Source organism: Meleagris gallopavo, chromosome 2, assembly GCF_000146605.3.
Source record: "Meleagris gallopavo isolate NT-WF06-2002-E0010 breed Aviagen turkey brand Nicholas breeding stock chromosome 2, Turkey_5.1, whole genome shotgun sequence".
NCBI lineage: Eukaryota > Metazoa > Chordata > Aves > Galliformes > Phasianidae > Meleagris > Meleagris gallopavo.
In genome coordinates this window covers 38,463,736-38,478,240 of record NC_015012.2, presented here as the reverse complement: position 1 = coordinate 38,478,240, position 14,505 = coordinate 38,463,736, and the positions used below count along the sequence as shown (strand labels likewise).

At 36.5% G+C, this 14,505-nt stretch overlaps 1 protein-coding gene across 3 annotated transcripts in view; it reads left to right on the top strand.

The window, feature by feature from the left end:
• The window catches only part of DISC1 (DISC1 scaffold protein), a 201,503-nt gene that overhangs the window by 95,895 nt on the left and 91,103 nt on the right, over positions 1–14,505 (top strand). For 2 of the 3 annotated variants that reach the window (XR_002111993.2, XM_010707011.3), the window contains exon 9: positions 5,635–5,823. The exons of the other annotated variant lie outside the window; for it this stretch is intronic. Coding sequence is in view for 1 of the 2 variants with exons in the window: in XM_010707011.3 (XP_010705313.1) it covers positions 5,635–5,823 (189 nt within the window). In the remaining variant the exon portion in view is untranslated. The remainder of the gene's footprint in view (positions 1–5,634; positions 5,824–14,505) is intronic. 3 annotated transcript variants of the gene reach the window in all.

The window sequence follows — 14,505 nt, the reverse complement described above, 5'->3', positions numbered from 1 at the left end:
TATATATATATATATATATATACATACATATATATATATATATACTCATATATATATATACTCATATATATATATATACTCTTATCTGTACTGGTAGGAGATTTTGTCATCATTTTATTATTATCTCAATCTCTATTTCATTAAATATCTGCAAATACATCTGAACAATTGGAAATGCTGTAGGATGATTTCCAGCAGTACAATAAAAAGTGTAGAAGTGTAGCTTCTAAACAATATGACATGTATTCTAAACACAAAATTTAATGCTGGCATTGTTGTTTCTTTGCCTACTCAGATGCTGATTTAGGCCAAGTTCTGATTGGCTCAAAGAGCACTATATGCTACAGAGAAGACATGTCCTTTGGTCTATACTGACATCTACCAGCCTGACTGCCGTTACCAAAACATGCAGACCCAAGGTTGAAAATGTGGATGTCTTGTTTTCATGACTATTGCTTTTTGTCACTTCATGCAGGTTAAGTGTGGTCACGAAGTTCTCAACAAGATGTTGATATATTCCCTGCCATGCTGCATACTGTTTTTAATGTTTTCTTCTCAAAGGCAGTAGTGATCCTGTTTGTATATTTAAGTTTTGAGAGGGGCTGTTTGGTAACAGCTGGAAAACTTGACTAGTGTTAGAGACAAGAATACCAAGGCCCCTTTGTATCTTCTCATATAGGCTTAATTTTTTGGTGAATTGGAGTTTTACGGAGACCTAAGTCTTGTCAGATTGCAAAATTGCTTCTCTGCAGTTAGCATCTTACTTTTGGCAGTGGTCTGGATTGATGCCTCAGAAGCATATTGAGATTGGTTCTTCATCACAGAATCATGGAAACACCAAGGTTGGAAAAGACCTACGTGATCATCCAGTCCAACCATCCACCTATCACCAACAGTTCTCACTGAAATTCATGCTTGTATCACATCCTGCTCCAGCATACAGCGCTGTGTATTGGCATGTGTTCCCACAGTGATCAGTTTATGCCCCATCCAAGTGTCTTGCTACAAGTTATGAACTTTCTGAAAAGCCAATTAACCCACTTAAAAATATAACACTAGTGAGCTCCAAAGCTAAGTCCTTAACAGTCACATAGGCCTAAGAAAACTACGCTATTTGTCTTTTTATCTTACATCCAAATGAGATTGCCAGATGTTATTGACTTTCAGTGAAAAAGGTAAGTTGTAGTAGCTGAAACTCCAAAATGATATGTGACCAGACAGCAGAAAATCATTGCTTCTGTTCCAACAGTCAATGAGCCATGCAGAGACTTACTCTCTTTTTCTCCTGTTACCTAACCTGCTCTCCCTGGAGGGAGGGAGAGTGGAATAATCTTTCTGGCAGTTCTTTTTCTGGATGGGCAGAGCTGTGAAGGGTTGATGCTTTCACCCATGGGAAGATCTCTGGAAAGGATGCAAGAAAACCTCCTGTGTAGACTGTAGAATGGGTTAGTGTTGTCCCTCCTACAAACTGTCCAGGAGAACATGATGACAATCCCCTGAATTTCAGTGTAGGCACTTTTAGTACAAAAATCTAGGTGACTTGCTTCTTGGTTATGTTGGTAAAAAGAGCATGGCGGTTTCATGAAGCCTTCTAGATAACGAAGATTTGGTCTGGGCTGTTCCCCTACCCTCAATTGTGTGGAGGAGAGGCAAGGGCAAGAGAGAGGGGAGATGAGCTGATCGTATGCTCATCTCTCCCAGTGCAGGCACCAGAGCATCAAAGGAACCTTGTGGTCACTGGTCTCTATCGCTCTTTAAAACAGGTTACATCTCAGTGTTGATGAATTACCAACTTCCAAATCTCTGACCTTTCTCCTCAAGGTTTTTGTGCCTTTTCTCATTGATAATTTTCACTTGAATCTTTGAATTGTTAATCCTGATTTAATTTATTAATTTATTTAATCAATGATGGATTTCTGAGTTGCTGCTCTTTGGTGACTGATTAGACCTGGTACAATAGGCTTTCTAAGGCAGAGAATTCCTCTTCTAAATGTATGTTTTGGGGTCTGCCTACTTCTAAATGGATTATCTTATTTCACCTTTCAGGATCATATCAATTATTTCAGTAGCATTTTGCTCCCTAAATATGTTATTACTTGAAAAAAAATAATTGCATAAATACACTGCCACTACCTCCAAAATCTTATATTCCTCTCATGATTTTACGTGTGTTCTCTTTTCTTTGTGGGAAGCTAAATGATATTTATTTTCTTCAGGTTTTGTTCTGGTTGGAATTGGTTTGTATTCTCACGGGGTGGAGAATTTTCAGGCTTGAATTCCAGTGCCTTTTGATAAATAGCATGGTGGTGAATGCCCTAAGCTAAAACATGGATTTTCACTTCTTTGTGTCATTAAAGGTACCATTAGTCTATGAAGGATTAGCTTATAGGTAATGATAAATACAGACCAGTTTCTTTCCTACATTGCTCTGAATGTCTGGTACGAATGCTTCAGTGTTATGCAAAAATTGTTCCTTTGCTTGTATTTTAATGAATATAGTTTCAGTAGGGTTGGCACAGACCTCCCTGCTTCAAGCATAAATAATGGAAACTATGACTGTACATACTTTCTGGCATAAATATAAGAAAGACTTAGAGCAAAAAAGACCGCATTATTAACTTTGTCCTATGTTTTGAAGACTTCAAAGGATATTTTTAGTCAATTTGTTACTGGCAAATATTATCAAATTAATAAGATGTTAGTTTGAGAGTAATATGTGGGCAATGATCTGCTTGATAAAGGAATATTTGATGGTGTAATTACGCATAGAAAAAATATATGTGTGCAGAGTGTCATTTAGTTGTTGTATGTGGCCATACTAGTAGAATTTTCAGAAGAGAGGAAAACAATCTAAGTGAATTGTTGTATGCAATTTAATTTCACAATGAATAGAATTATATGGCTACTTTTTTTCCTGGGTATATTTTTTCTTTTTTCTTTTTTATTTTTCCAGTGTTTTGCTCCATTTGGCTGGTGTTTTTTGTGTTCTCATCAAGCCAGTGGAGCTTAGCTGATCTTACTGTCTGTAGGGGTAAGGAGATGAAGGATGAGTGAGAGAGCTCTAGAGGGCAAGATTAAGGAGGAAATTTTGGCTTTTGTTGCTGTCTTCAAAGATAACTTTGAGAAGCTAAATTTTACTGTGAAATGTACGTACTCAGCTCTGTTTGACAGTGTACTGTTAGCATGCTGTTCAACCTGCTCAGAGCACTGTGGTCTTCAAATTAATTGAAAAATGAAAATGATGTTTCAGTGCTAAGCTCATAGAAATATGAGTTTGTCCAAACAAAGGTGAATAATTTTGAATTTTATTATAATCCCAACTTCATGTGGTTCCTGGAAAGGAAATCCCTGCATTACATTGGAACAGGCTGCCCAGGGAGGTGGTGATGCTATTGTTCCTGGAGTTGTTCAAGAAATGTGTGGATGGGGCACTGAAGGATATGGTTAGTGGATGTGGTGGGGATGTGTTTGTGGTTGGACTAGATGATCTTAGAGGTCTTTTCCAAACTTAATGATTCTATGATTCTAAAAGTTATGACTAACTTTTTCATTTGATATCAGCCAACTAGTTCTCCCAGTGGTATGGCTATATAAAACACAGCTTTGAGTGTTTGATAAAGCAGTGGGTTTTTTGTTCACTTAGGTGAAATACAATTATTTTACCAAAAAGGGGAATTTTAACATTTTCATATAAGTAAGTAGAACAAAATATTTTAACATGTCTGAAGATTATTTCTAAATCCAAAGTGACTTTGTCTCTTAAAGATCCCAGGAGGGCATGTCTTTTAATGCTGGCAGCTAGGGGTTGTGCATTAATTTTTAAATCAACCTTCTTATGGCATTTAGAAAACAGTTATTTTGGTTGCTGATTGAGGTCAGAAGCTCACTGATGATACTTATGTTGCATGAGTTTGAATATGCTTTTCTGAAATTTCACTGCAGACTTTGACATCTCTGCTGTCAGGAGAAGCTGTATCAGGCAGTTTTGGCTTCTGGGCATGTATCTGTTGCTATTTTCTCATAGCCTCAATTTTGATATCAACTATCCCTCTGGGAATTAAGATCCATTTAATATGTATAAAACTTTCATATAAAATATCATACCTTTTTCCTTGCTGTCTTCTGAAACGTAAGAGAAGTTCCAGATTCTAATGAAAAATTTCTTGCCTTCATGTTTTATTAAGGCTCTTGTGCACTGATGCTTGGGATGAGTTCAGGTGAAATAAAGGCACACTGCTTAATTATTTGTCTTGTTGCCTTAGAAACATCTGAATATCTGCTTTTTTTTCCTGGCAATTTTTTGTGATGGTCATGCTTATCTTCTGCTGTGTTTTGTCCATTTGGAAATGTGGTGCATAAAGATATTACACTTGCCCTGTTGTTTCTTCATAAATGTACTGGCAAACAATAAGATCCTACTGCTTGTAAATAGGAAAATAAATAAATTATAATTATTTAATTTCATAATTCCTTATAAGATAGAACTGGCAAACTGTCAGAGGAGCAGGAATTAGGGATGTTTTGAAGAAGAAATGATAACTTTAAGGAAGGAGGGGTTTGCTGAAACTGTTACCTTGATGACTAAATAAACAATAGCAAAAAAGGCAGTTTTTAGCAGGGCTTAATCTTTAGACCTGAATGATTTGATACATTCTTATCCAAAATTTTGAGAAGTGCAATCTTCTTGTGGTATGTCTGTCTTCATATGACTACTTGAATTTTCAGCAGTGTCTTTCTTCAAGGAGGATCATTGTAGTTAATTGACAGAAGTGTTTCCATTCACTCTTGTGCTCTGGAGGAATGGAGCCACTCTCAGCTTTTAGCCATAATTTGTGGTCTTCTGATATGTATAAGTACTTGCACCTTGTTCTTCCTACCCTACCAAAGAGAAGTAGCCAGCAGGCAGATGTTAAGTGGCAGATGTTACTAATGTGTGTAATCAAAACCAGCTAGGAGTTGAACTTTTGATTCTGGATCACTATCCAGAGGGCTTGAATATTTTTTTGGAATTTCCTGAGCAAAGTAAGCAGGCAACGCTTGAGGTGTTCTACCACCTCTGAGGCTTAGGAACAGTCAAAAGCAGAGAGTCTTGACTTTAAATATGTCATCTCAGAATTTTTTTCTGAAATTCTTTACAGCAGTTGCTTTTTACCTAATAAATATGATATCACTTTCTGGTGCTTGGGAACAACTGCACTGTGCTTCTTTGCTCAAAGAGGATTATTTCAGAGTCCAGCAGATTGATGGCAGTCGTTGTAGAAGTGTGACAAGTTGAGGTGTTCTCCGAAACATGAAAATGGTCTGACAGGTGACAGCACAGTAATCAGTATGTTTCAGTATGAATTTTCTAAAGTATAGACTTAAGGAATAAGCGTTCTCCAAGAATCTTAACTTTCTATGACTTTAGGTATGCTGTAGTTATGACTTTCTTAATCTGTTTACATAATAGATACTTGGAAAAAAAGACTGGTTTGCTTTATTCCCCCTTTTTTTCCTCTCCCAGTTTGGTCTTATTGCTGTTGGGAACTATGATTGCTTAATTTCCCTTGTTTGCTGTGTAACTTACTGATGTTACAAGTGTCTCTTTTATTGTCTCTTTGCTCCCTCTCCCTGCAACCCCCCAAAAATATGCAGGTAGTAATTTTGGTACTGCTAAGGATCTGACAGAAGAAATAAGATCATTAACATCTGAGAAGGAAGAACTGGAAGGACTTCTCAGTGAGCTTCTAGTTTTGAGTGCCCAAAACATCCGGAATCTAGAGAGAATTAAAGATGATTACAACAAACTGAAGCAAGAACTTGAACATGGAGAGACTGCCTTTGGTAAGTAGTTCACAGGCTGTTCCAGCTTTTGCTCTGTCACAGACATCTGGAATTCTACTGGCTTTGACAAAACCATCATGCATTTACAAAACATACAGATTTTCAGAAGAAAGCTTGGCCAGAACTTAGATAAGCAATGTGGTAGATAAGCTTTCATCTGTTCGCTCTGGAGAAGTGTGTGCTCAGGGAGAGAGGGGATATCCTAGCAATATACTGCTTTTTGAGATCTATCTTAACCCAATTCTCAGTACATTTTTTTCCAAATCCCATCAGAATTATAGTGATGATGATAATGTGCATGAATTCATAATGTGCATGAATTCACATACAGAAAAACATATGCAGTCTTCTATGTGCTGACAGTTGGTGGTGTTGGTTGTAACAACAGTGCAACCTATTTAATAAATCTCTGGTAATGGCTCTGAATGAATGAGGTGTGATAGGTACATGGTTCTGAAGGAAAGAGTTATCTTCTTAAACTTATGCTTGAAGTGGTTTTAAAGCTTACCAAACAATGCTTGCATACAAACACAAAGGCAGTGTGCTGAGGTGGCACTGTTGTGATGGACTGGGGAAATTCTCTGCAATTACTGGGAAAGCTGCTGACAAATTAACAAAATAGCAAAGCCGCTATTAGTCTTGGATTACCCTATTTTCTACTGTTCCACTTCCTGAAGTTCAGCAGATAAAACGGGCTTGTTACTTGATTAAATGAAAAGGCTGAATAACAGTTAATTGCAAATATAGTTACTATAGGTACCTCTAAATAGATAAGTATAAATATGAGAGCTATTATGAAGCTTTAGAGACTTGAAATTTCTTTCCTTTTTCAGAATTTTATGAGCAGTAAATCGGTTGGGAAGAGGAAGAGTGCCTGTTTCTGAAGCACATGTAGACTCTTCATAGGGAATTGGACAGGCAGAGGTACCTTAGAAACAAAGTTTTTGTAAACAACTGAATACATCCAGGGCTGTAGTTTTTAAAAGTATAGAAAAATAAACACACGCACAGATTAGAAATTGCTTTGTTAGAAACTAAGTGGCTGTTTAAACAATTTTTTTTTATCTTTCTGGTTCCTGATAGTAGTGTGTAATTACCTAAGCCATGTGATCCAAACTCAGAAAAGAGAAAACAGAAAGAAAACACATCAGATGGTGTTTCCTCATCACCTAAAATTGCAAATCAGTTGAAGGGGGGAGTATTCTGACTTCCAATCTGTCCATTCTGTTTTTCCTTTGTTTCTCAGACAATTAAATCTCCTCTAATCCATACACACTTCTCATTTGTGTTTTTCTTCAGCAACATTTCAAACAAAACCTTTGCAAGAGTATTGCTGAAGTAACAAAATTGTTGGAAGTGCAGAAACTCTATTTTTTTCCCCTTTGCATTTGTGTAACTGTAATGAGATTTCCTTTAGATATGACCTCTACTGCCCTAAAATTTGTGAAAATAAATTGCAAAGCACTTCATGTTTACTGCTTGGATTGTTTTTTAATTTATTATAATTCTGTAGGCATAAAGAGAAATTTATTCCTTCATAAAATAACTTTACCAAGCGCAAAATGGTCAGAGATACATAAATTGAAATCTAAGATATTCTAATTTTCTTGTCCATGACCTCCTTGCATGTATTCTGAAGTGTTTTCTTCTTAAAAGTATGGAAACACTTCTAGGTTTGAAACTGGTAGCATGAAATTAGTACTACCATGTTTAACTGAATAACAGCATTCTGATACACTCTAGAAAACTGTGAACAGATTGTGTCTTAAAAATGACATCCACTTTTATGAACCGGTTGCTATTTTGTGTGGTACTTTTATGTTTGGAAAATAAAGCATGAAAATTTGGAATAGGATTTTATTGCCATGGCATAATTAAAAGAAAATGTAGTATACTATGATTGAGCAGGTTGTTGCTATAGCTGTTTCTCTGTCTCTTGTTTGGTTGAATGCCACACAGTACTGCCTATGGTGGCTTTATCATGGATGAGGAAGGTCATACCCTTATATGGGATACATTAGGGTGAAAAGAGAGCTGCCAAATGCTGAGAAATACATGTTGCTTTTATACTTGATGTGTTATGCTTGGTTTCGCTGTGATCTGTAGCATTTTCTTTGTTATTTAAAATAACTGGAGAAAATTGAGTTTATTTTTCTGCACTGTGAAAGGTGCACAACTTGAGTGAGGGCTGGAGCACCTCTCCTATGAAGAAACATTGAGGGAGTTGGACTTGTTTAGCTTGTAGAAGAGAAGGCTCTGGGGAGACCTCATTGTGGCCTTCCAGTACTTGGAAGGGGGATGGGGATGGATGTTTTACATAGTCTAGTAATGATACAACCAAGGCCAGAATGCATTGAAACTAAAAGAGGAGATATCTGGATTAGATATTAGGCAGAAATTCTTTAATCACAGGGTGGTGAAAAGCAGGAACAGGTTGCCCAGAGAATCTGTGGATGCTCCATCCCTGGAGGCATTCAAGGCCAAGTTGGATGGGGCACTTGGCAACCTGATCTGGCAGCCCTGTCCTTTGTCTTTTCTACTAGCTCTCTGTTCATAGTTCGTAGTCCCCTTGAGGCAAAATTAACCATGCTAATTTAAATAGCAAAAACTAGCAAGACTAGCATGACTGGTTGATTCTTGATATACAGTTGAGATGTATCTGTGATCCATCCTTGTGCAGAGTTGTGCTGTGCTTTGACCTAGCTCAACTTCTTATGAGATAGCTGCCTATCAGCTAGAAGTAGGTTACTGAAAGAAACACGTGGAAAGTAGCTCTAGTATCAGGATAGTGGCATGGTTGAAGTTGGAAAGGAGTCTGGATGCCATCTAGTCCAGCCTCATTGCTCTAACAGGGCCACCAAGTTAACAAAGACCACCTCTAAGTCTCTCAGTCTGTTATTTGTAGGCTTTGGTCTAGTTTAAATACATTAGTGGTTTTAAACATCTTTTGCTGTAGAAAAAAGATGCTTTGTTTTTCTCTTGAAAATGAAGTTAAGGTGGCAAGGTCTGCTGTCACCTCAGTCTTGCTTTTCTCTTGTTTTCAGGCAATAATATTCTATTCACTCCCCTCTTTTGATTTATAATGTCTTAAAACCTTCTGCACAGATATTCCTACTCATAACTATTCCTGTGTAATTTGGCACTTGAACTGTTATCTTTCATGCCTGTCAACTTCTTAAAACTTTTGAGATGTCTTCTACTGAAGATAATACCACTTTGTCTGGGAAGTATTAGACAGCAACAACAAAGGAATGCTGAAATGTGTGTATGTTTGTCTTGTGTATAAATTGGTCAGCTGTTTTTTTTTTTTTACTTCATTACTAATTGTTGATTTTTCACAATAATGCAGGTATAAGGAAGCAGACGTCAAGGGAAGAGACTTAATTGCACAATAATCAGAGCTGGAATTTTAAATAGTACAGATCATTAGCATGCTAATGAATTTTCTCACTTTTTGCCAGCTGCCCAAGTATAAAAGATATTGCAGATGTAGTGCAGTGGCTTTCTATGCTGAGAGCTGTCAGTGTTCCTTATAAAGGAGATTTGAAAAAAATCCTTTCATAATTTTAGAGATGCTAAAAAATGTTTTTCCTATTGGACAATAGAAGCATCAACAACTAACACATTGATTTGTATTTTAAAATGAGTAGTACTGATTTTCCCTTTCCTATAGTAAATTTCTTCTGAGGGAATCAGAAAGCTTCTATAAATGGGATCAACTGTTGTTGATGTTTTACAGTTATGAAAGTCAGACAAATGGGAGTTATGATGTTTTACCTGAAGTGGTGGTAAAACCAAGTTTTATGGTCTAATATTAGATATGGAAGTTGGTCTTGCCTGTGTCAGGGGTGTTGGAGCTTGATGATTCTTGAGGTCTCTTCTAAGCCAAGCTGTTCTGTTTTGAGTTGAATTAATCACTTTCAATAAACAGATTTGAAATGATGTTTTATGTGAGCTTTGAATTTTTCTAGACCACAAAAATTTCTGATAAAAGTACTGGAAATGTTGAGCTTTGCTGTTGACCAAATCTGCCTTTTAAAGTCCAAAGATTCTGTTATGGCAAGGAAGATTATTGCTTTACAGCTCAGAACAGCCATAACCATGCTCCAAAAAAGTGAAACATAATTGCTTCCCTGTCCAGCAAACTGCTGGATTGTACTTAAATATCCTGGCTTTCGCTGATTGGCATTTGCAACCTAGGACTGGAAATGAAATCTACCCTCTTTGTCTCAATTTCCTCATTACCAGTACTGCCTCATTTGCTGAATTCCTTTTCTGGCTGCATTTACCCAATTTTTCAGCGAAAGAGTCTCCTGGTAAATAATGTATGTATTTCACAATCTAATTGCTAGGTTATGCTCACCAAGTCATCTTAAGTACAATTTCTATACTGAATTAAATTCTAGAGGAAATATAAAATAAAGGCTATCGTGCACATCATAATCGCTTTTTAATAACTCCCATTTTATTTTTAACCATTGTTTAGAAGGTGATGTTTCTACTTTTATTGCTGAACTCTCACTGAGAGTTTTATTATCTAAGAAATTTCTGTTGTAAGTCTTAAAGCTCTTACCAGCCTGCTTGTAGGCTGTCTAACACTATGTGGAAATGAACAGATATATTCATTAAATAATAAATTGGTGGTAGCTTTCTTAGGAAGCCTTCTTGCACACTCAGTTTTTCTTACTCTTGCTCAATGCACATACTCTGCGTGCTTGCGCTGGATATTTCTTAGTTTTCTGTCCTGTAACGGAATAGAAACCGTTAATTTTCATTTTCTACATGTTTTTAAGAAATGCATGTATGAACTTATCTTTCTGAAAATAAATTTAGCATATCTACTTGGAATGTATTGCAAAGAATCATAGAAATGGTCATAGTCCTTTTATAGCCATTGTTGAAGAAGCTGAATACTTGGCCATTATGCAGAATGCAATTTAATTAGTCTGAAACTTAATATCATTTGGACAGCAGAAACCTCTAGTGATGCTGCTTAAAGTAATACTGGCTTTGCAAATGTTTATGAAAAAACAAGTCCTATGTTTCAGAAACAAAAGCATAGCGTGTGATTTACCAAACTATTAATGGTTGTTTAATGCAAATCACTTTTATTTGTTAAATACAGTTTTTTATTCTGGCAGTTTCAATACTGCAAGTTCAGAAGCACATGAAATGTGCTTGCCAGTAGGAAATTTTTTCCAGTTTAAATATTTACTTTCAAAAATAATTTTGTCCAAATTTCGATCCCCATTAGGGAGCAGAATGTCCCTATTTTTGCTCATAAATGATTTTTAACAGATTTTGAAAATGTCTAACAACTGTAACATCTTGTTAGACAACTTTTAATAATTTGAAAACTTATTCATTCAGCAGCAGTCTATGCTGTGATGAAACTCATTCCATGTTTTGTGTTACTGATTTCTCAGGTGATGTTTTTAGCAGTTTTCCTGTTTTTTTTTTTCTGCACCAAACAGGCTTTCCATACTGTTTCCACAGTTTGTCCTGTGTCTGAATGACTATCTGATTCTAAACTGAAAAGATAAATCATTTTGTTGTTTCTGTTTAAATAAATTATTTAAGAGAAACCACACAGTGTGTAACAGATGGGCTTCCATGGTAAAGAAGCTGCTGTATGTCCCCTTCTAATTTGAGTGGGGTCGCTGTCTTCCACATGTCATAGCTGTAAGAAATGCTTGCTGTCATTCACATGAGTGGTGAAATGGAATGGCCAATGGATGTGGCCACCTCTCTTAAAGCAATGATCTTGCAAGAGTCAGGCAGCCTTCACTTGAGATTTCACAGAAAGTGTAAAACCCTCAGTGTTGTGCAGGAAATGGTATTGGCAGTGCAGCTGATAGCACCCCTTATTTTGAGCTGATGTTCAGCTGATGCTCAGAAATAACAGCATATAGAGACAGGAAAATAATGAACAAATGAAACCTAAAAACAAGCACCAGGAGAGGGGGAAAAAAAAAAAGTAAGAAAAAGAGAACAAAACAAGAAGCTCAACCTTTCTGAGCTCTTTTTACATTGTATTTGTCAAATGCAGCGTGAGTAATTGCATTCTGCTCACTGGTATTCTTCTACTATTTCATTTGAGAAATTGGTATTTATGTATTTGCTTAGACTTCTACTGTTGTGTATATTATCAACATTTAATTGATTGTGAGTGTGATTCTCATTTTCTTGTATCATCTGTCAGATTAAGTATGGCTACATTATTTCTTTGGACTTAAAATTCTGTAATAGTAGAGGCCATGTTACAAATTGTTATGAAACATTAAGGATTGAGTCTGGACCAACAGTTTTCATTACAGTTCAGGCTTTCACAAAATCTATATAAAATAAGTGAAAATGCGAGTTGGTTGTTGTGTATTTGTTTGTTTTTTGGAGTAAGTTCTCTAAAAAATAATATTCAAATAGTTTTAAAGGTATTTTTTTGTTGTTGTTGTTACGGAATTACCTTTTTGACAAATGTTAAGTCTATAATTTAGTAGATAAAGAACTATGTTCTGCTGGGCATTTCCTATAACCAAAATGTAAAATATATGTATTTTTTATACATAATTTTTGGCAGAGTTGGAAAGAATGGAAACTAGTCTGTTTTAGCATGTTTCTTTACCGTATAGCTTGAGTCACTTGTGAACTGTGTTAGTTGTGACTATAAAGGTCTGCTTGTCTGATGGTGTTCATGTGAATATGTAAAGTACTTCATTATTTTCACTTAGAGGATGGGGGTTTCATTTATATGAATGCAATGAAGGTATTAAATTGAATCTGACTGCTCTGTATACTTAAATGCAGAAAACATAAAAACTGTGTTAATGCAACTTGAACTGTCATAGTAGCTTAATTCAAAGCCCACTGGTATCTGCAGGAGTCTTTTGATCAGGCCATTTCTATACCGAAGCTGAAAGGTTAGTGCCTCTTCTATTCCTTTCTTCTGAGATATGATGGTGTAAACTTTACTGAAATGTTATACCCATGCAGTATTTTCTTTGTAGACAGCAATACGACCTGATTACATAACATAAAAGGAAACTCCCAAAATGGCCCCGTGTTTGTTCTGTGATCATGGAGAACTGAGTTTAAGTAATAGAACTTATCTGAAGTTTTAGGCTGTCTCTTTTCATGGCAAATTATCTTTAAGTAGAATAAGTAGTAAAGATGACAAGGTTTTCCAAGTTGCAGTGTCACAGAAATTTAGAGTGGCTCTTTTGGAATCATGGAAGTGTAATTTGATGGTGTAAAGTGCTACTGAACAACCCTCTGCTATAATAGAAGCTAGGAATCCAAACTGAGTAACTTTCAACTCTGTGTCATTCAACATGCACACCTTAATGTGCTGCTGTGTGTATAAATAAGTGCAAAGTTCTGAGAGAATGCCTGATGACTTGTTCCTTTACATCTGAAATGCTGTTCCTCAGAGCATTGCTCTTTTGGGGGTAATGACAAATGATTCCTGGTTTGCCATCCGTGTTCTGGATTTCTACCACTTTTTAACGTAGCTCTGCTTTGCATGATTAAGTTGTATTGGAATAAATTTGAAGCAACACAGAAGAAGGAATTTGGAGTCATTTTAGTAGTATGTGAGTATGTGTCACCAGTTCTGATCAACTTCATTTGATTACAGTTCTGTAACTGCATCTTCCTAGGATGCAGATGGGCTCAGATTTGAACGTTCACAATTTGGTTTCTGTTTATCTTACTGTTTTGTGTGGATATCGCCTGCATGTGTTTGGTCAGGACATGTTGGATGGGGTTACAGCATGAGCCTTATGCCATTGGAGTGGATCCTGAAACACTGACAGATTACAAGTATGACGACAGGGTTCTTTATTTTGTAATGTTCATTTCAGTTTTGATTCTCAGTGTCTTGATCAGGAATTCGTTATGTTTTCTTGCACTGTTGACATTGCTCACGTTATGTTAATGTGACGATATTTTCTGTTCCAAAAAATTTGTTCTGTAGGGCATTTGGCCTATTTTGTGGTTTAACGCAGCATCACAGTTGTTCATTTCCCAGTGGGATGAGAGGGAGAACTGGGAAGAAAAAAAAAACCAAAGTAGAACTCTTAAGTTGAGATAAAAATTATTTATTAAGCCAGAGAAGAGAATACTATGACAACGTGTATATATGAACATATATAACAAGTGGTGCCCAAGCAATTGCTTACCACTCCCTAATCGAAGACCAGCTAGCCCAAAGCAGCAGAAGAGAGTGGGATAAACTCCCACCACCTTCAAAACTCCTTCCTCTTGATATCATGTGGTATGGAACATCCCTCTGGCCACTGTAGGTCAGCTGTCCTAGTTCTGTTCTCTCACAGCTCCTTGGGCCCTTCGCTGAGAATGGCCTTGGCTCTGTACAGCACTGCTAAGCAGGAGCTATATAAGCATCAGTGTGTCATCAACATTGTTTTTATCTTAGAACCTAAACATAACATCATACCAAACACGATGAAAAAAACAAGCCTCATTTATTTTCTTTTGAGCATGGGTATGGAAATGGATAGGATACTTAAGGAACTGTGCCAGTTTGTTTTCAAGCAGCACTTCAGTGAAACCAGTCAGGCAGTCATCCTTCCATTAGTCTAAGCAGCCTGCAGATTGAATATGAAAATAGTACAGCATTTTGCATTCAGTTTATGCTTTGGATTTTTGCTTTTTTTTTTCTTTTTC